At 37.5% G+C, this 23066-nt stretch overlaps 1 protein-coding gene across 2 annotated transcripts in view; it reads right to left on the reverse strand.

Annotated features, from left to right (window-relative positions):
* Positions 1 to 1059: 1059 nt before the first annotated feature.
* Positions 1060 to 23066, reverse strand: part of SNX9 (sorting nexin 9) — a 61509-nt gene continuing 39502 nt past the window's right edge. For both annotated transcript variants that reach the window (XM_059468386.1, XM_059468385.1), the window contains exons 10-18: positions 20374 to 20504; positions 18863 to 18966; positions 16423 to 16526; positions 13622 to 13699; positions 8467 to 8543; positions 7416 to 7505; positions 5937 to 6051; positions 4420 to 4511; positions 1060 to 3110 (exon numbers count right to left, since the gene is read on the reverse strand). In XM_059468386.1, the coding sequence (XP_059324369.1) occupies positions 3063 to 3110; positions 4420 to 4511; positions 5937 to 6051; positions 7416 to 7505; positions 8467 to 8543; positions 13622 to 13699; positions 16423 to 16526; positions 18863 to 18966; positions 20374 to 20504 (839 nt within the window). In that variant the 3' untranslated portion in view covers positions 1060 to 3062. The remainder of the gene's footprint in view (positions 3111 to 4419; positions 4512 to 5936; positions 6052 to 7415; positions 7506 to 8466; positions 8544 to 13621; positions 13700 to 16422; positions 16527 to 18862; positions 18967 to 20373; positions 20505 to 23066) is intronic.

A 23066-nucleotide genomic window follows, 5' to 3' on the forward strand; every position in this document is an offset into this window, starting at 1 on the left:
TTTGTGAGAGTTTTCTTTACAAGGCTGTTAGTCTGAATTCCTTCTAAGAGCCTGAACTAGACTAATTTTGGTAGCAGTAAAATTGATGTATTATTTAATTAGGATTTACAGAATCTAGTGTATATTATGGTAGTACTTTCTCAATTATCTTGTTACAAAACAGGAACTGCTCGGATGTTTAAAAATTTCCATACTCATGTAAAATTAGGACTTATTGAAGAACTCTCTAATTGCAGTCAACAGTACACTTCCAAAATGACACCCCATAACAGAGTCTACTGCTGCAGTCTAATTCCATGTTGGACTGCAAACAAGAAATGCAGGTATCCTTCCTCTCTGTACAGCTACATTTTATTTTAAAAAATGGTAGTAGTTGCAGTAACAGAATAAGCAATTAAAGTACAAAGTTAAACCCAAGAGCTTGGGGAGTTGATGTCTTTGATGAAGTCACTGGGCTAATGCCAGTGTTTGGCTCTCCCTGGAAGGAAAACATAAGCCAGGAAACAGTAGTAAGGCTGTGGATGCTGCAGACTAATTATTCAGCTATGACAAACGAAACACAGGAGAGCACTGGTCAAGCCTTGCACTAACTTGCTCTTTCTGTTTTATGACTACATCTTTAGTGTGCACATTCTCTGTTACCCCCAACTCATACAATTAAAATCTGCCACTATTCATGTCTAATTTAAAAAACAAATATCAAAGACAATCAAATTTCTATTCTGGGTCAACACCATGCTGACACAAAGCCAGGAACACACAGTGGCACTGTGCTCTACTACTTATTTGCAGTCAGGAGGGTTCCATCAGCCACGAGCTGCACTGACCTGAATAAAGAAAGCTTCCAGCATATGTGTAGCCTTTGCTGGTTTGCAGTCACTAGCACTATTATACCGTCCAGTTGGGATGCCTGCTTTATGGAACACACACGGATGCTTCCTCATTCCTCAGCTGGCCCATGTGTAAGCTGGTAAAAAGCTACAGGGAGGATTTGCCTTGTACTACATTCACCCTGGTAAAAACCAACATGATGGTTTAAAAAAAAAAAAGATAAAATAGTCTGGTGGATATACATAAATATTTATTATCAGTTTAACTTCATTTTACTAGAAATCTTTAAACAGTTTTTCTTTTTTTTTTGCCAAAATGTTGCATCTGACACAGTTGCTACTGTCATAGCTTCCCTGCACTGGGAATGCAGAGCTTACACTTAAGATTCCAAAACAATCTATTCAAGATAAAGAGCTTTCAACTTTAGTGCATATGGAACTATTTAAGGATTGGTAAAAAGAACCCCCCCTTCCCCCTCCCAAATGAAGAGTCTGTTACAAAGAGATTTCATTACCAAAAAGTGAATATACAAATGCTAAAAAAATGCTGGCTTGAAAAAGTGATTTCAGAATTTACTGTACACATTGTAACAATTTATTATATAAGCTGCTTCTACATGCAAGCAGATCTTACATTTGGTGTAAAACATTTATACACATTCTTTACAATTTGTACATATTTAAATGGCTGTATCAAACAACACTGCTCTATGGAATTTTGGAAGCAAACTAAAATGGGAGGAGAAAAAGACAAGGTTTATAAAAGGTGAACAAAACTCGTGACACTAAGAAGCATCTAGACTTAGGCCTAGTCTGGCTTGGTTTGGTTTCAGGTTATTCAGGCAGACCCAGATTTTCCTTCTAGCACAGAAAAGTTAACACCAATGCAAAACAGAGTAAGGCAACTATTGAACTGGCAGAATGTACCCGTCACTTAGAATGGCTTATTGGTAAAATGCCTTTTTAGTTGTTTTTTTTTAAAACTAAATTATTTATTTTCTAGGCACGTCTTAGTAGAAACTGTGTTTTGGCTTTCCTGCTTGCCTATGGCAAGAAATGAATTACTGTACGTGCCCATTCTGAACACAGTAGTGGTGGCTTTTTTTGGTTTGATTCTGTGAAAAGCCAAGGCCTCAAATGGTATTTCAGTAGTATGGAAGAGGATACTGAGTCACTTGATAAAAGCTGATGATCAAAGAACAGTTTGTGTAATAACTAATGATGTTATTCAGTACTTTTGTCACCTCTGATTTTGCATTAGAAGGCAACAAAAAGTTCACCTGAACCAACAGCACACCATACTACTACACGAAGACCTGAGCTTAGCTGGAATTTGGGGATGTCTACTAGTTGGGGTTAGATGTAGCACTGTCCCCTCTGCTGAAACATTACAAACTGTCAGAGGGGAAGCTGGCCCTGTACAGCACTGAGAAACACCAGTGCCTTATGGCATAACATTGGGGGTGTCAAAGTGCTGGTATGGAAAACTGTTTTTCACACTTTCCTGAATGGCTCGTTCCTTGTTTGTACTTTGTCTTCTTACACAGTGCATAGTGAAAAAGTGAGCCTGACATAAGCTCTGAGGTGGTGTGCCACAAGAACAAGATTTAGTTAGAAGGAAAAAGAAGAGAGGGAAGAATGATTTATATTTACCAGAAGTCATACTGGGAGCAGGATGCCATGGCTGCATATGGGAAGCAAAACTTAAGAACAAAGCATTCATTCAGGAGATATCACAAACATGTGCCAGGAACATACATGAATATAATTCCTCCTGGTTACTGAATTGCTGGAGAGCTCAACTGAATGTAATGAGTATTAGGTAATTTTCTTAAGTTTGTCTGTTTTCCCATTAAAAAAAAAGCTACAAATGTGTCACTCTGGTGTTGATGCAGAGTTTTTGGAATAACATCTGACAGATAAGTCTTTGTGAAGTCCATGGCAACATATCAGTTTGATAATTTAGATCCCTATAAGTGACAGCATTACCCACCTGTTTTTATTTAAATAATGATATAAATGGGAGAGCTTTCAAGACAGGAGAGCCTTACTGTATGATTTAGGCTAATAAAGTAAAATTTGAAATAATACTTTTTAACAACTGATTCTTGTTGGTTTGGGGTTTTGTAGGATTTTTTTTTTTTGCAAAGGCTAACAAGTTTTTATTAGCATTGCCCCCACATCAGAAAAGCACTTTGGAGTTGTTCTGTATTGTTGAATACTCCTTATTCTCTACATCACAGGAAAGCGGCTGAGTGCCTGCCTCAGCTTCTGTGCAATCTGAAACAAAGAAACAGAAGATATTTAATATGTAGTTGCTTTACACTGTGCAGGAATATGATTGCAGGCTAAGAAATTAGGTGTTCCCTCATGTGATGAAAAAATGCAGGCATTACTGCAGGTTTTGTGTATGCAGGACTCTCAAAACATTCCATTACATACACTTTCTGCCTTGTTAATTTGGTACTTTCACTGCTCCAGTTGTGTTGGAGAAAGCATTGTAGGCAGGGCTGTTACTCTGCCTGTCTAGCACTGCACTGCATCAGAGAGCTACAGGAACACAGCCAGATTTTCCAGGAAACCCACTTCCCTGCTGAAGCAAGGCTGAAACATCAAAACAGAGCTCCTGTGCACTCCCCACAGTTCTCATGGTAGCCATGACCCCACACATGAACATATACTGAGGGAGAGAGCATTGGTAGAAGAAAACTGGTGAGGCTGCAACCAGAAGGATTGAAATAGACTGGACAAGAGGCTGAATGATGGTAAGGGGCAACCTAAGACTAATCCCACCAGATGTTTCAAGGAAAGTAAGCAAAGTGACCTGATGGGGGACCTACAGTTGTCACCCACTGAAGATACCTTTGAAGTCCACTGGCAACTTTTATGGCTGTGAAGGGGTACCAGTTACTCATGAGACTCCTTTTAGTGATAGAAGTCAGGCTGCAGCACATTCAAACTCAAATGTTTTATCAGCATATCACATTAGAAAGCTTGTTCTTGGTTTATTTTTTAAAAATCACAAAGGATACATGCATTAGAACATTGTCAAATGAGAACTACAGTGGTAAGAGAGTGCTCAGATTGAAAATATTTAATGTCACCTGAAACTTTCCTGTCCCTCCTGCCCCACACTTGTCTATATCAGGCTTTAAATCACAAAAGCTTCCCTTCTCACTCCCATCCTATGGGAGGAAAGTTTTGTTGAAATGTTTTATTGTTCTGTTCAGTGCAGCAGAAGGCCTGTAAGCGGGCCTTGCTTACTACACATCAGAGAACAAAAATTCTTTGTAACCCTAGTACCAGCATTGGGGGGAAGAAAAAAGTCAAGCTATCAACAATGTGGTTTCTAAACAGTGGTTCTTAGTTCTCCTGGGTTAATTGTAACAATCATGTACATAAGACAGTATCTATAGGAAAATATTTTAACTCATTCTTTCAGTTCTCGGGTTTTTTTACAATTCCTTTTACAATTTTTTGTACAATTCTTCAAATATGTGCTCTGTGGGAGCATGGATTAAAGGCTGCGTTTCCTATAAAGCAGCAGCACAGTAATGCCAGGCCAGGAGTGCTGAAGCCCTGTCCTTACCGTTTCGTAGAACTGCGCCTGCTGCTCCAGATAGAGACGAATGACGCTGTTGTAGTCATAGATCCGGTTACTGTGGAAGTGATTCATCTCAGCTGCAAGCACACCCAGGAGACAAATTATTTAACAGAAGCATTTATAATTAGGAACAGTTTCACTCAATTCAAGTTAGTTACTCTGCAGCAAGCTCAGTGTCCAGCCCTGCCAGCAGGGGAGGACTGTTCTCATGCTTCCACAACCTGTTCTGCTTGCAGCACTCAAGTTATAGTGGAATTGTTTGTCAGATGGTAGGGGGTCAATTACACACCAACTGGGTGCTTCCTGGACAAAGCCAGGCTCTTGTATTACAATACTCAGGTGCACAAAGATTCAATAAAAAATACAAGCAGGACTTCCTTCTACTGAGGTAACTGTTCCTTCCTGAAGGCTTTCCAACAAAATTTTGGCTTCGACATTCAGATTTCCAAGGGTATAGATACCAAATTGTAAGCCAACAGCTTACAGTAAATACTTCACTCAACAAAAAAGATACAACCAGTAGTGTGTGACTCCTTCTTGACTTATGCTGTTTCAATAGATACCTGAGAAACAGCATTACTGAATCTGTAACACCTCACATCAATTTCTACATCTCAGATCACAGCTTATGGCTGAAAGAAGTTTTAAAATATATTTTGGGATATCAATGGAGGGAGAAGAAATATGCTATATTGTAAAAGTCATCCTAGAGGTCTCTTCCACAATTATCACGCATAAAACACAATCCTCTTGCGTCACTGTGACTAAGAGGAAGGAGATGAGGAGTTTTCTTAGGAGATGAGGTTGTTTTTAAAATCAATTTTGTGTGCTGCTCTGACTTCATCACATAATATATCAAGTACTCTTGGCTTTAAATCATCTAAAAATGATGCAACCCCCTCAGTAATGAGTAATCTCATTGAAGTCAGTAACAGGATACACTTAATGGCTTGATATCCTGCAGGATTGAGCCCTGACTACTCACTTCCCCAGTTTTTCTAGTGCAGTGTGCTGCACCTTATATTTACAACACCTCTAACCTAAAGAGGAAAAAGATCATTCAAAAAACATCCAGGAAATAAAGATCTTATCCAAAAGAACATGAATCTCAGGTGGGAGATGGATTATGTCTGACTAAACCAGAAGTCAGAAAAACACTTCTGCTAATGATGACCTGCTTCTTGCACCAGAGTACATGCTTTTAATTTGAGACATTACTTTCAAATCAAAGAATCAGCCTGGGGAAGTTGTTTGGGGGTTTTTAAATTGCATTTTCAAAATATGTGTCTTTTGCAATAGCAATGTGATATAAAAAAAAAAAAGGGAGAGACAAAATAACTACAATTTAGAAAAATCTAAGCAGGTCACAAAAAAAGCCCCCACAAATAACCCATGCCCTGGTTTTATTCCTGGTTGCAAAATATTTTCTTTCAAAGTATGCTGCTTAACAGAAGTCTTTCAGAGGTCTACAATACTGCCATTTAGCTCAAAATTTGGTTTACCTTGTAGTGCATAAGCCATGGTGCTCACACGTTTCACCATGTTCTGTTTGTCTTGTGGCGTTATTTTACTGGTTGCAACTAACTTGTCACTTTCCTTCACTCGTTCTATTGCTCCCTGGAGAAACCAAATGCAGAAAGGTTCAAAGAGTAGTCAACTTACGGGTGTTCATAGTAATCTAAAATGCCACTAGCTACATTTTGAGTTTGCATTCAGTACACATGTACACAAAATGATCGATTCTGCCTTCTCACATTTTCATCCAAAGTTTGTTATTTCACTTTATTGATCCCAAGAGTCCTTGCAAAAAGTGACCTCCAACATAGGCATGATCAGACTCATCAGCAAATTGAGTTTGGTACAGGCAGTAATGCACAAGAATATATACAAAAAGGACAAATGGACCAAGTTTCAAATTACAGATTACCAACGTAACTGACATCCAAAAGCTTGTAGAACCATCTTCACACATTTTACAAGAGAAGGCAACATAACACTGTTTTTCAAGAGACTACAACTCAATGCAATGTATAGCCATTGATTCAGGAAAATTCTCGAGTCACAAAAAGATATGCCTCCCCTACACAATGTATTTGTGCCAAACAACATGCAAGAGAATCTATTTACATATCTCTTGCCAGTAGGTTTATGTTTCAAGTTTTAAAAACATTTCTTCTCCTTTTATGGTATTTCCCCCCAATGATTCTGTGGGATGAAGGACTGCAAACGTCCTGAAAAAAGAATACATATATCCGATATGCTTTTCTTTGTTGCTCTTAGAAGTATATTCTTATGTTCTTGTTCTATACATTTAACACTTCAAGTGATCAAAAAAAATCCCCAACCTCACATATTTGTGCACTTGTTTTAATACTTCACAATATTTAGTTTCCTTAAATACATTGCAGCAGACCATAAGGAAAACTCTAAAACAAAACAGAGTATCCAAAACAATACACCGTGGCTTTTGTATTACAGAGAACAAAATGGTTGGGTTTTGTTGCTGGTATTTTGTTTGGTTTTTTCCCCCCCAGAAATGTTAGAGCTTAGCTCTGATCTCTGGGTTTTGATATTAAAGAAACTTCAATGCAGTGCATGATTATTTATCACATATCAGCAAGCCAGCCACACAAGTGTACACAAGTTTTCCTACAATACTCATATGGTTTTATTATCAACTATCACATAAGGCTCAAATATTACAAATTTACACTACTGCTATTCACCCCACTGGGACCTGAAGTCAACCTGAAGAAAATCATGCTCTACTATGGCAGAAAGTCATGATATTATTGAGAGAAATTCTAGTTTTCCTTCCCTCTAAGTACTTCTTATTTTAAAAATCAACACGCCAGTTTCACAGAAACTTCCAGTGTTTCAGCAGCAGGGGCCAGGCTGCTGCACAAATGCAAGGTACCATGCCACCCCTTTTGCTTGTGTCCCCACTGCCCAGCCCTTAAAAAGAAAGGCTCATCACAAACCTTATGAGCTGCTATGATGTCAGGGAAGCAACCAAGAAATCCCTTATATTCATGATTTGTTTCCATCAAAAAGTGAAGATCTTTCTTTGGCTAATAAACAAAGCATACATGTAAGTAAAAATATCTGTGGCAAATTAACATCATAGAAAAGAAACTATGATGCCAAGAGAGGGCAAAGGGGAAAAAAGGGAATGAAACAATCAAGAAAAACCAAACCAAAATATTAATTGTTTATGCAAGTTTTTAATATATGAAAAGGGTTTTTTAAAAAAGATAAGCTTTTTAGAGTAAGGCACTGAGCATAATTGTGCAGATGCCTCTGTTCTTTTAACATTAGCTCATGAAGTGATGGGGTTTTGCCTTTTCACCCAAGAAGAGTTTCCAGTGCAGTCTCTCATTACATATACAAATATGTACATGCACAGGTGCTTCTCCTTAGGTGTCAAAGTGGAAAGGTGTCTTAAAAAATTTCAGACTCGGCCTTGAGACAAAGAGGATCTGCATTTTGGAGACTTTAAGCATAACATGCTAAACATCAATGTATGTCTTGAATACCAATCAAGGTTTATTTAAGCCAGATTTTTACTGAAGCAGGCAACTGCATGTAAAGGCAATGGAGCAGGTTCAGTACACAGGTATTCCCCTACATGGAGCAACAGCAAAATCTGGATCCTGTAGACATTTGGGGAATGCAGAGGGAAGGCAGAAACTCTGTCCTTGATTAAATACCATTCTTTTGTATCAGTAATGAAAACAGTTCAAAGACAACAAAAAATGAACACATTTAAAGACCAAACAATCATTTTAGTATTTAAGAAACCAGAATGTGGGCTTTCTGACCAACAGAAATGCCCTCTCATCACATTCCCCCTGACCTGACACAGAGTAGAAAAGAAGATGATAATGCATTTTAAAGTGTTAATAGCAATTTAATTGGTCTATAGCACTAGCAGCTATGTTTTAATCAAAGAGGAAAAAAGAAAAGTCAGAAGAAATCTAAACAGGTGATATGTTTGTACACACTATGCCATTGCATTGGTAATACTCCTACCTGATCTGCTACAAGACTGGCAATTTCTTCATAAGTTTTTCCTGCTTCTGTTATTGCTCCATTGAGATCAGATTCTCCTAGAAGTAAACATCAGTGTTCAAATTACAGTAGGTCAGTTACAACAAGAAACTTGCCTTGATTCAAGGCAAATTTATAAAATAGCCTATTTACAATAATAAATGGCTAGCCATCCTTTTATAACCAGCAGAAATAAAGAATTTTTGAAAACATTAAAGGAGGAAAACTAATGATCTTGTAGAAAATTAATGTTCTACCACAGTACTAGCACTACTTACTTCCACATTTAATTATTTTATGCAGTTTAAATACACAGGTATTCCTCCACATGGAGCAACAGGAGGTCTACCAGGATGGAAAGGATGGAAGAATGAGGGGGGTTCCAAAAGATGGACTGACAAAGCTGATGTGCTACTACCCCTGAGCTCTCTGACAGTCCTGGACCATAACTGTTCAACGGTCAGAGAAGCAAAAGGAGGCTCAAGTAACTTTTTTCCTGGACAACAAGACTTCTGATCTTTTAGGGAACTCTTAGACAATATTTTCAAGCTTTCTAAAAATCACTGGTTTTCAGAGTGAGTTTCTAACTTTCATCTTCATATGAAACAGATCAAAGGACCCTACAATCTATGCTTAACAATACAAACATCACCATAAATCCTAAGCTAGACAACAGCACAAGCACTCATAACACTGTATTACTAACAGGACAGGCTACGTGGGACAAAGATGGAAACAAGCCTTACATTCTTGTATGTTTCATGCAACTTCACCTTCCCATCCATGTTAGCTTGTCCAAAGCACGTAGTCAACAGTACAGAAAGCAAATTGAGGTAAAGAGTAGAAAGGCGAAGGTATAGTTTGCAGATATCAAACTTCAGTTTAAGAAAAAAAGTTTTCTTATACTTTCAGACATGACTTGATATTAGGCAGTGGTTAGTCTTTTATGAACTTTTTGATTTTATTCTACAGATATTAATCAGTGACTTAATTGAAAAATATAGATTTCATTAATGAATAATCTGAGCATTAAAGTATCTTGTTTTACTACAACATATGGTCTAATCTGCATTTTAGCATCTCCTTAAGGAAACAAGGTAATGACTGAATGTTGCTTCAGTTCTATCAATCGATTCCTACTTTCCATTAGATTGGTTTCATAAAGTCAAAAAGCTGTGAGGCAAAGTGACCAATCCTAAGAACTAATCAGTCCAGTAACACAAACACTGCTAAACAAATAATTATTTTTCTCCTATTTGGGCCTGTTAGGATAAAATAAAAAAAAGCCACCAAGACTAATTCCCATTGTGAGACTCAAGAGGTACACAATTCATTACATATCTTCACCTTTTTGTAAAACAATAAAAAAAATTGGAAGGTGATTAATTTTATTATTTCAGGCTTAAGGCTTAAGTATTTTCAGTATTTCAGAATTCTTTTGTGTGCTCAGAAGTAACATTGAAGTAAGTGCTGCTTAGGCAACTGACTCCTAGATTTTGGGATAAAACAAGGTGTGGCTTCAGAGTTAGAAGCCACATTAGTCTAGATGTTTGCTGTTCATTTTATAATGCCATGAAATATGGTAACTTTCCATATCTGACAAAAAAAAAAAAGAGGAAGAGTATGTATGTATATTTAAGTTGAACAACAAAATCCTCCCCTTTTGTACTCACTCAAGGAACCTTCATAGATCAGAGCTTCAAAGGATCTAGACAAACCCTCCCAAAACCAATCATCTTTAATTTTTAGCATTCTCAGCTTCTGAACCAATGCAAATCTGGGAATTGCCTTCTTAACTCAGTCTGTGAAAGCTGAGTTGGGTCCCAGTGTAAGGATACATCAGGATGTCAGGGGTCCATTAATCAGTGGAGTAGCAGAAAGCCCCACATGTTGCTAACATTTATAACAAAATTATGTTTAGCGTTGAGTACATATATCCCCAGAAGAAACAGAGGGGGCCTAAAAGCATTGGCTCAAGGTAGCTATAAAAACAGCATTAAAATGGAATTAATATTCCACAGATATTTCAACCCAACCACATGAAGAAACAGGTATTTTCATTGATTTACAGTCTTCATACTGTCACAAGGAGATTAAGAAAGACGTAAAACTATGAGGAGCCTTTTGGAGATGTGTCATAGAACATCTCTAAGCAGTTCAAGTGCTTGGTAAATGCCAGTGATAATCATTTCAGAAGGAATACACCAGACATATTGGAGGAACTAATACTCCAAGTCTTGACTGGGACAGACAAATTTTTTTGTCAAGAAGTATTTTTGTTTTCTTTTCTTTCAAAGTACATTTTAATATAATTCAGCAGGAAAAATCACAAAATTTGATTTACTAGCAGCAAATGCAGCAAAGCTTTTCTTGATAAGTACACCTCAACCTGATAAGCAGCTTGTAAAGCAGGATTTGCTTGTTGCTAGCTGACAGCATAGTGAAACTTGTGTGTAAGTGCCTAACAGAATTCCTGAGGGGTGAGGTAGGATTAGGAGAGTTTACTATGGTTGAATGGCATACCACTCATTCACATTTTCTTAATATAGGAGAAAGACTCCTCCAGATTTGGTGCCGCAAAAGAGAAGCCATGCTGTTTAAGGCTGTGTTAACTTTAGAGTATCCTGTGACACAGTAGCAAAGGCAACACATTGCCAGGCTCAGGACACTTCCAGGCACGTTCTGGTACTGTCCAATATGCATTTTTGGACCTGGATCATGCTTGCAAAGTGCACATTCTTGGAACCAACTGGACAGCACATAAGCCCGTAGCCAAGTTAAATCAGAACCTCTCAGTGTGTCCTTAAGAGTTTTAAAGGTACCCTTGCCTCTGCAAATACTGGGGACAGATCCCTAACACGCTGGGGCTGACAATAAATAGATAAGGCTCATTCTGTGGCACGAGAAAAAGAGCTAGAGTCAGATTAACAAGTGTATCTTGGCTGGTGCAATCTTGAATATTTTAGGCTGGAAATCAGAAGAGAAGGCAGAAGACATCACTACACATAAAGCTTTGCAGAGCAAGGCATCACTGATAAAAGTGGTACAGGCAATAGATACATCTCATCCTGACTATGCAAATGAACAACTAACAGTAAATGCAGTATGTCAGAAGTCAGCTACCAGTATCTAGAAATGTTTCTGTCATCAGTTCTGTCATTGCAATCATCAGTGGCCTATATGCTTAAACTTTCAGAACACTAGTATTACAAGAAATCTAAAAAACCAACCCAACCAAATGAAAAAAAAGCAAAGGATGAAGAGATTCAGCTCCCAACAGAAACTGAATTGCGTGTGCTTAAGCATGGCTGAATGAGCCATTCCTCTTTACTGACAGTCCAGAAAAATCATACAGAACACTCAGCTTAGCTACTATTTCTTCATTGGAAGCAATGTGCCCTCTTTTATATACTGACACCTGGAAAGCTGTGCCCTATCAGTTTAAATCCACATGCTTACATCTCTTGCAGACTCTGCTTAATCCATAGACCCAGACCTGATGGAATGATCAGGTGAATCCATATATGAGCAGCAGGCAGGACAGAGTGAGAGAAGCAGTGATGAAGCCATTTAAAGCCACATCTACATCTTACTTGCTCTCTCTTCTTGGGAACTCAAATTAAAAAGCAAAGAATCCCATATATTATTAATTTGGAAACAATACAAGGGTATAAGTTATTGAAAAAAGCAAAACATGGAATCAAGGCAAAGGCATCTGTAGGAAGGGTACTTTTCTCAACAAGATACAGGTGCAACCAGCTATGACTGGACAAAAAGCAAAGACAGACATGCTTGCCTTGTTCCCTAACTATCGTGGGATCAATTTTTTCATACTAATCAAAGATGCTGGAAATCAAATCAAAGCTTTCTTTTCTAAGGCTGATCTGCAATTTTGTATCCTAGCTTTATGACACACAGTTTTCCCTTTACCCTGTAAAAGAATGTGCTAGAACGCAAGCAATTTTCAGTTCTCTCTCAAGACTTCTTCCTACGGATTTTATCCAGGCAGGATTTACAGTTTTCTAACCCATGTAAGAATACATAACCATGCAAATCCCCTATTTCATTCTCACATCCAAAAGTGACTTTGAAGCAATATGCTATGCTCAATTCTAACTAAGCAGTCATGCTGTTGCAGTACAGGACACAGATGAGAAAAAGCTATGGGCACAATGCCTGTTTCCAATACTTCCAGCAGCAGAGAATAATCTGTGTTTCAGGTGGTTGCATTTTAGTACATCATTTATGGGGCAAAATGCTTTAAGATTATAAAGCAAGATATAGATGAGTAAATACTGGTCAACTAAAATTTCTAAGATTGTTTCTAAGGAAACATTTCAGGAAGCTTCTATGCTATAGCATTTAAGGTTTTAGAACACAGTAATTTCGCTATCAAGTATAAAAAGAAAAAAACCCAAAACCTCAAACACCTTTGAAAGGAGAATCTCAGGGAAAACTGACTCAACAGGCATCCTCTACCTATGAGGAAATATTTTCCAGTTGTCTGGAAAACATCAGTAGAGCTTAACATATTTTAAATTTGGTCTAAAGATGACATTTTAGGAAAACTTTGAGCAATTGATGCCCTTCTTTTCCCTCCCTCATAGCTAAGAGGACAGGCTCTTTTTTAGGGCTCTTGAAGGAGAAGCAAAGATGAAGGACAAGAAAAGGCTGCAACAGCCAACCCTACAGAAAAGGCTACAGCAGCCAGCCCACATAATGGATTATAAAACATTGTAGTAAGTCTTCCATCTATGTGTAGAGTTGTATCATGAAGTCACACAAGTTCTGTGACAGCTGTTTTCATTTTTCTCTCCTTTCCCTTGATATCACAAAAATGCTCCAGCATGTTTGGTCAGTTAGGTTAGTGACCAGATTAATATATCAGAGATCAAACTAAACTCTTCCACCACCGCCAACCCACCACAAGATTATGCAGTGAGAGAAGACAAGATTGCAGACTAGAACATAAAAACCCCATAACATACACAAAGGAAAGGTTTTAGAATTTTTTCCAGAACCCTGTTTGACATCTATAACTCAGAGGAAAGCATTAAGATATTCAGAAAAAGAAATGTAACATGATGTAATTAAATACCTCTTTTTAAGCAAAGTACAAATGAAGCTATAGAAGTACCTTGGTATCCACTAGTGCTGAAGACCAGTGCCAGGCTCTGCAATGCTTTTCCTATCTTCTGGTATTCCTTGGGTAGTGCTGAAAGCGGGAAAAGGAGGAAGAAAAGAGAGGGAAAAAAAGCAAAAAACCAACATGGGTAAGTGAGACTAAATCTGCAGCATTTCCAAAACTTGATGAAGCAGATGTCAAAACCAACTATGTTTTACATTTTCTCTAGTGACACATTTACAATCCTATTCTTTACCCCCTCCCCTGCTACACATGCTCCAAAACTGGATAAAGCAATTGCAATCTGGATTCTTGAAAGGTACAAACAGTTGGGGAAACAGTGTGTGAATGCTATCAAAAAAAAATGAAATCTCATTCATTTCTAGCTCAATCCTTCCATGCATACAGTGAGATTTTTTTCCCCCTCCCCCTCACAGGGGAAGAAGAGGGGGAAGTGCCCCAGTGTGATATCAAGAATAGGTCTCATTAATATTTTAAGAGAGGAGATTGTTATATAGACCCATAATACCTAAACTCTCCACAAATAATGAATTTTATATTTAAAGGCACTAAAACCAAGATTATCTAGATATAAAAATTATGCAAGTATCTGAATAATAAAATTGTTTTTTACAATTTATTTATTGAATATTCATGCATAAATTACTCCATCACAATTACATCAATCAGCTGTGATTTATGAGTGCATTCATTATTAACACTTTGAACAACACCACTCCAGAGGCCTAAAAAGCAATCTGAAAAGCAAAAGCAATTTTTATATGCTGCCTATGCTAGCAGAAAAAAAACCCAAGTAGGTATGGGTTTTATCAAATATTTGTATTCAGGGGGTACACAGCTCAGGCAATATAGAAGGTTTTTAGCTGTTCTAGCATCCCACAGTATCTGATTTTTACAGAAGAACACCTTTGTGTAGTATAAAAATCTACCACAAACCCCCCAAATCAACCTCCCACCCCAACTGCCTAATTTTATCGATTCTCTTTGATCAAGCTCTTCTCCAGAAGTCAGACTGTTTACAATAACTGGTCTGTCTTACACTATGAGTACAATTGAGAGTACTAGAGTTCTGTTATCAGCCATTACACTGATACTGAATCTCCAGTGGAAACTTTAGTGAAGAATCCTTGGTTTATTTTCACATGTATTTAAGAAGTTTCCACTGTCAGTGATTTTAAATCTCACTGAATGGAAGGCCTGTAAGTATTGCTCAGGAAGTGCCAATAATACTTCCGATTAACAGTCAAGTCTAGAGCTGACAGGGAACTTAAACATAAGAGACTACTAAAATTTTGCATGTTCCAGTTTACCAGTCTTTTTTTTTTTTTTATTCAGTATGAATGTCTGGAAAATTAAAAGTTTAAAAAAAACCCTTAAAATGTTAAGATTTTAAAAAACACAATCACAACTGTATTGCTGCAGTTGTGATTCTATGCTAACTAATTAATAGTTGTAAGTATTAGAAGAGTAATTTGGTATCTAAAGCACTAGTGTTGTAAGTTCAGGAAGACTTTGGCAGTTAAAAAAATACTGAATTTCTAGTGTAAGCACCAGTCACAGCCAGCCCTTGGTTTGATCATTGTTTCTGTACCTGGAAAGCAATGCCGTTTTTCTAGTCTCATCTGAGGAACCTTATTCCTTCCCCTGTTCTCCACTTTCCCCTCAGTATAATTTGCTAGTGAAGCAAGATCTGTACTATGTTAGAGCTCTGTCATGTGTTAGACTATTTTTGTCCAGCAGGAGGGTCAGTGGTGTGTAGAAGGAAACCCTTTCTTCAAAGTTGAGAAATGTAAATAATTTAAAGTTAACATCCTATAGATACTAAAGTCTAATGTAATCACTCCCGTGAGAGGTGGAACTTCTACACTTCCCATCCTCTCTGGTCAGCCCCAAATATTTAGCTGTAGTGTTTGATTAGTAAGAGGCAAAAACATAACTCAGGAAATATACTTTAAGTTCTGGGGACAATGTTTTGGGGTTTTTTGTGGGAGTTTAAAGGAGTATAAAAAAAATTAGGGTGATTCAAGGAGATTTATGTGATAGGTCTTTGTTTGCCAGACACTACAGCCTGCCCTGAAGTGTTTCTTATTATGATCCTCAGCTGTAGTACCTGCTTCCTTTCAATAGCTGCCTTGTGGTGGCCACAAACACTGAACACTGCTGTGGACTAGGAAATTAGAGCCCAGGCAGAGTCATAGGGACTTGGTGTGAAGTTCTGCAACCCTAAATATCTGTGGGAAGGAAGAGACAAGATAGGAAAAAAAAAGAATTGGGCTAAAGATTAAGTTAGAATCAAGTTGGTTTTTCTTTTCTTTTTCTCTTAAACTCATTTCATCTTTAAATCACTCCTCCTAGCATGCAAGGATCCTAAATAAGGGGTTAATAAGATGCAATTATTTGAAAGTATGATTTCATCAAATAAACAGGTCTATTTTGCCCATGTCACTAAAATTCAAATAAATGACCAATATATGAGAACAAGTCCAACAAGGGCATTAGCTGCATTACTAGAATTATTTACCTTTAAGTATTTTTAAACCTATGGGCAGGGAACAGATATTTCTGAGATAAAGAAAAAAAACCGCACACAACCCAACAAAAAGCCCCACATCAAACATATTAACAAAAAACTTGCACAATTTATACTCTTAGACTGAAAATAGCCAGAATACTGTACAACTCCCATGATAACTTAAGAGTTTCTTTAAAGATGTGTCTTGAATTATACACATTTAAAAAAAAAGAGAGAAAAGCACCACAGAAATGAGTGCTGAGTTCAGAAGGACACTTACGCCCTGTACACCTCTTCCAGTGCTCTTGTCCCACTGTCAGCAGCTCTTTAACTCCATCATCCATTGCTTTGGTGAACCTACCCACTGCATCACATTTCTGTTCTCTGTGGCATTTTGAGAAAGCAAAAACAAAAAATAGTTTAATACATGCATAATGCTAACTTTAAACACAACACTGAAATGTTAAGCAATGTCAACTCTGTCTCAAAAAATATCAGAGACATAAACCAGTTCCTTGAAATTTCTGCCATTTCACTGAATTCAGAATTCTCCTCTTTAAATATGGACATTATTTGTTCCATCTTTCCTCCTCTGTTAGACTCATAGACATGTGGCACTGGACTAGCACTCTAATTACAATGTAATAGAAGTAGTGAAATTCATACAATAATGAAAAAATAAAAAGAAAATAACTGTGTCAGATATTTTGATGGAAGTCTAACATAGGTGAATGGAAAGTAACATGGCAACTCTCCTAGGGAGATATATATGCATACTTTCATATTATATTGTCAATATCATTGTGCTGAGTTGCATTATAGGGAGCAAAAACCCAGAATTCTGAATTAGTATGTGCCTTTGTACTCCTCTTTAAGCATGTTTGCATGCAGCTATCAGAGCTTTCCATTATCACAGCACTGCATACACAGAAGTGATTTGTGAACTCTACAGAAGAAAACTAAACATGTATTTTATAATTTATTTAAACTGCATCCCATCTTTCAAATGCTCTCAGCCAAAGCCGGCAAGAGACAGCTGTAACAGCAAGGGGACACCGAGTGACTCCCCAGAGCCAGGGCAGCAGCTCCAGCTGTGGCCCAAGAACCCAGAGGTTCCCACCTCCCCAGCAGCACTTCCTTGCTCAGCTGGAAACCATACACACACAGTTATGTGCACAAAACCAGCACCCGGGCTTTCTAAGAGGCTTTACTCCCCTTACCTCAGGGACAAAATATCCTTTAATTTTCTAAACTTCATACTTTGTGGTCTCAAGATCACTGAAAATGCTCATGAACCTGTGCAGGACTCTCAAAATAGTAGCAAAATTGTTCAGTAAAGAACATCTTCACACTGAAGAACCTAACAATTATTGAACAAGCTGGTTTGCCCACTTTGTAAGTGGAGTAATGGCTTTCAAGGTTCACACACTTTTAACAGCATTCCCACACACTAGAACACATAGACATCTGAGATGTTACAGCCAGCCTTGTAACTGCTTGGAAACAGGTCCCCCAGCACTACTCCAGGCTGCCAGCCCCTGGTGAGCATTCTCCTCAGGCTGGTGTGCCCTCCCTGCTTGGGCACTAACTGTTTAGCTGACCACATGCTGGGCACTCTCTGCCAGGGATGTGTATGTAGCACACCCTCTCCTGCACCCTGGGTACAAAGTCCTCCCTCTCATTCACCCACTGGCATATACAGAAACCACATCACTAAAGCAAAGTAGTCAAGGTTGAAATCCCCATGGTTGAAGTGTAAGTGACCTAAAAATGTGCATATTTTTCTGCTGGTACAGAACTGCTATCACACAGCCATTGTATCCACTCAATATGCACTGCATCCCTTGCATAAAGCCTGTATTGGGTGCAGATACACTACTGCTTTGCTACTAAAAACACTTCTGTCTAGTTCATCCACACACACAAAACATTAGCCAGGCTTCTGTGTTCCAGAACAGTAAGAAAAGCATGTCATACATGCTACATCTTCTAAGAGAAAAATTATTAAGTCTAAAGGAGTGAAATAAAAGCTGCATACTAAATCCAGTCTTTTAACTCTGTGAAACCCAAAGGTTTATCACCTACAGAATATACATTAAAAAGTGCATGTATATGTAATATACACATATATAAAAGAAATATATGCATTTGCACTTCCAAAATGAAATTTGGTAATTTAAGTATTTTTTAATGTTTAATAGCTTTCCATGGATTACAGATATTCAAATCATACTGTGTGTACATTACATACAACTATTTTACAGAAACATTGCTCTGCTAATTGGTCCATCTACAATTATCCTAAGCTACTTGGTAAGTTTAGCATGTTTTGGAACTGTTGAAAGATTAAAGATCAAACCACACTTCCACAGCAAAATAAAACATAACTCCATAGGATCTGATAGAACTCTATCCCATCAAGTAATTTTACATAAATTGTTTTAGGATTAGCATTCAGCCACTGAGGTCAAAAAGACATCACATAGAGTTCCAGCAAGTATTGGAGGGGTTGATATGAAAATCTCATTATTTAAACAAATTTTCAGCTCTGCCTTGATGAATACCTCCCCAAATCCATGAATATACATGGACACTTAGTATCTGAGTTTTGGATTATCTCAGCATCTGTTGTATACCCAGATGCATATGCCCATACAAAAAAAAAAAAAAAACCAAAAAAAAAAACCAAACAAAAAACCAAAAAAAAAAAATCACCTTACATTTCTACCATGTCCAAGTCAGGAGCTTCTGGTTCCATTGTAGAAAAGATCATGACTCCTACAGTTTCATCTTTTTCTGCCTTCCTCTTTCCAGTTTTCCACTCCTTAAAAAGGAAAAAAAAAAAGAAAAGAGACAAAACGTTTGACCATCGCTCACCCTTCTTTAAAGGCACGTGCTTAAGCAGTGAATTAAATGTTTAGGAGAACCGTTAATCAACAGACCACCCCTGAATTAAAACCTTTCATTAAGAAGTGAAATCTTCAGAGGAGTCAAGGCTTTTTATAGTTTCCCAAAGTTCTCCCCCTCCTTCTTTGTGCACTTTGTTATCTATATTCTGGGGTCAACAGACCCTTCTTGTTTATTACTGAGATACAGTGTAAGAACAATGACATTCAGCTGTCTCCACACATAGGTTAAGTCTCATAACAGAAGCTGCTCAAGAAGATCATGAAACTATTATGCAATTATCATTCTGAGTTCTTAGAGGTTAAAAATTACCTATGCATTGCGACATCTGTTCTGTTTATACATCTATAAATAAGAAACTAAGAAGTGCTGACTAGCTGGCAGAATTATACAACTCCCCACTAACCATGCAACCAGCATTTCACCAGGACTAGTATTTACTATGTTATTAAGCCTCTACTTACAGGATCACAGAATAATTCTGGTTAGAAGTATGTTGGTAGTTCAACCTCTGACTCAAAACTGGGCAGCTGTGACCTCAGTCACAGGGGACTTGAACCATGCAAATTTTTCAGACCAGACTGGATAATTTACTTTTTCAGCAAATTCTATGTGTATTTAGAAGTATGATTATTTTGAGGAGAAAGTAGCAGAGTGTTTCTGTTTATTTCCTAATTAGTAACAGAGCTGGAGCTCAATCATGAAGAAACCATTATTTACTGAAGGTTTACTTACTTTATTTATCATTTACTGAAGATATTAAAATCTCTTTTAAAAAGGCATAATAAAATGTGTGTGAATAAAAATCACTAGTTATATCTGGTAAGGCTGCAACATATTCTATTACAACCCATTTCAGTGAGAAACTGTGGTTTTGAGGGATAGGGATGGGGCAGGGGGCTGTTTTTAAACATAATACAGGCACAACCTAGATCTGCTATAAAGTAGCTTTTGTTAGCAGAACAGCACCATTCAGAGGAACACAGTGATTGTTAAATGCAGCAGAGACACAGCAGGGCAACAGTGAAAAGAGTTTTATGTATCTTCCTATTCTGCTGGATATTACAAACTGTCCCTTGAAAGATGGCAACAAAGTTACTTTGAAGAGCACAGCTGTGTGGGAAAGGTGCGTGGCATTTCACAGGAGCAATTTTATGCCTTGTTTTGATCGATCGGCTGAATTAGGAATCCCAGCAGTTTGCAGCCCATCACTACTGCCCACAGTGGGGCGGCTACAGAGCCAAACTCTTGGTTTGAAGGGAAGTGCGGGGGGACAGCAATTCCTCAATCTCAGTCTGTGTGAGAACTTTACTTCATTTCCTACCTTCTCATCTCGGAAATTGAGAAATTGCTGGAAAACTTCACTTTCTGAGACAACAGGATGGCGACACATTCTCGTCATCCAAGCCTGCAGCCTCTCCATGCGCATTTTGATAAATTCTTCTTCAAAGCGCCCTGTTACACATCGAACAATAATTGTTACATTTACAGTCTAGCACCTTCAAATTCCTTTTTAAAAAAAATTTAAATTGAAATAACCTGTAATTCATCTGGTGAGTTTTTAAAAATTTCATGACTCTGAACTTACAAGAATCACAGAATCCTGAGTTGGAATGGACTCACAAGAATCATTGAGTCCAACTCATAAAAAAATGCCCCTTATGCTAACAAACCAAAAGAACCTTAAATTGATTGATTTTAAATATTGATTAGTGATCAAGAGTTCTGATCCTTTTTAAGATAGCCACAAAATATAAAAAAAACCCAATACCCATCCCCAATTCAAATACATTTAAAAAACCCAAAATCTAACAAATTTTTGGACAGAAAAACTAGATATTCAGATGACCCAAGAGAAAAGCCAGGTACAGGCTCGGAATGAAAATATTCTTCTGGTACAGTTTAGTAAAGTCTTGGTCAATATGAGGTTTAAAAACATTGAAGAAAAAAGAACTACAATCCAAGTTGTCATGTGCAAGCTAACAAAGTATTGAAATCAAACAGCTCAAAACACATTAAAATTGGATTGCTCAAAAATATTTGAAATTACTCAAACACAAATCACAGATTAAAAAAAGCAGTGCCTCCTTTAAACATACTTCCATATAGGTAAATTGTGGGAAAAAAATAAAAAAATATCAATAAATCATATGCACAAACTGATTAGAATATACACATATATGTAAGACTGTAACTGATTTTTTTGGTACTTAAGATATTTTTAATACAAACTAAATAAGTAACCATTTTTTCTTAAACCGGTAATGCATAATCACTGCGTATTCATAAGAACCTTTTTGTTTAAGTAGAAACTGTCTTCTTGAGAGAATCCTTTCTAATTTAAAAAAAATGCATGACATCAGACTTCTAAAGCATACAGGGAAGGGGATTTGTAAGGAAAGAGAAATTCCTCCAGCACCCAACTCCTCTGATTTTCACAGCAGCGCAGATGACAAGCCTTAAACGCATGTACTGTTTCAATATAATTCTACTGCACAGTTACTATGGCAGCAGATCTACAAAGTTGAGGTTTTTGTGATTTAGGTTTTGGGTTTTTTGGGGTTTTTAGTTTTTTTGCAAATATGGAAACTAGCAAGACTAGCAGGTAAATAACAGAACTAAAGAAAAATGAACTTTGTGTATGCATATTTTTCCTGCAAATTAGCAAAAAAAAACCCAAACACTGTGGAAGAGACATTCTATACACTTCAGTAATCCTTTGCTTAATTTTTAATTTATACAGAAATCTCCACAGCATTCCTGCAAGGAGTGCAGAACACCAGAACAGCAGCAGCTGCAAGTTACATGCTGATCATTAAGCATATCATCACCAGTATACTATTAAAACCAGGATCCTGACAAAGTCAGTTGGGAGTCTTGTTCTGTCAAGACAAATTGACAGAAATGCTTTTGTAGACAGTGTTCAGAAAGAAGCCTCCTAAACACAGTGAAAGATAAGCACCCTTTTTCTAGTCTCCTCATGTTTCAGAAAAAGAGACATGCTTTTTTTATAAATTATTTTTTTGCATGAGGCAAGGTTTTGTCTCCCCCAGATTCCACAAGACAGAAATTCACAGGCAATGGATTTTGCCAAGGTGTGATGCCAGACTCTTGGGTCTTTTAAGATATAGTTACAATGAAATCTAGGGACCCCATCATGTCTTCTGGTTTCCTGTTAACAGACATGAACATGTTTAATAGAAATGCTGGTCAATTCTAAACACGAGGCTAAGGGGAAGAAGTCACTTCCTCACTTTTCAGTTTCCTCGGCATTTATCCCAGCAACTTCATCAATGCTCAGCTTTCTTCAAACACAGCAGAGCTGCTGCATTTTGAGTGATGCCCACGGCCACGTGGTTGGCAACATGCCGGTGCTTATATGTTTGGTTTTGGCTGTTTATCTTAAATGCTGTATAAGTTTACCAGAAAACACAAGTGGAAATGGGCTAAAGTAAAGCATTTTCCTCCTATACAGGTGTCCATTCTTTCCTTCACATGCACTTTAGCATACACTTGTAGAAAGGAAGCCAGAGACTACTGAAAATGCATAGGTATTGTTGCATAGGCATTGTTGCATAGGCATTCTGTTGCAATGACCAAACTTAGGTGCATTTAAAGGACCCAATCCCACTTTTCTTGAATTCAGAACAAAAGATTTCCACAAGCTTCAGACAGTTTGGTCAAGCCGAACTGACATCAAACCAGAGCAGAACACTATATGAATGAAAGATGCTTTCTAAATCAAGTGTGAAATCAAGCAAGAGGAGAAACAGCTGCAACATTTCACTTGGAAGTAAAAAATCCCCATCCCAACCAGTCAGGGGATGCTCCCTTTCCTCTGGGAACTTTGTGTCAAAGCTCCTACAACATAACACATGTATCAAATGCAAAAGTGATTCTCCTAGTATTGATCTGTTATTATCAATCAGTCATAACAACTCATCATAAGTTTTGAGTGGAGAAAGGTAGGGGTTTCTTTGATACCTTATTTAAAAATAATGAGAAAAACAAACAGTA

Source organism: Ammospiza nelsoni, chromosome 3 (assembly GCF_027579445.1).
Source record: "Ammospiza nelsoni isolate bAmmNel1 chromosome 3, bAmmNel1.pri, whole genome shotgun sequence".
Classification (NCBI taxonomy): domain Eukaryota; kingdom Metazoa; phylum Chordata; class Aves; order Passeriformes; family Passerellidae; genus Ammospiza; species Ammospiza nelsoni.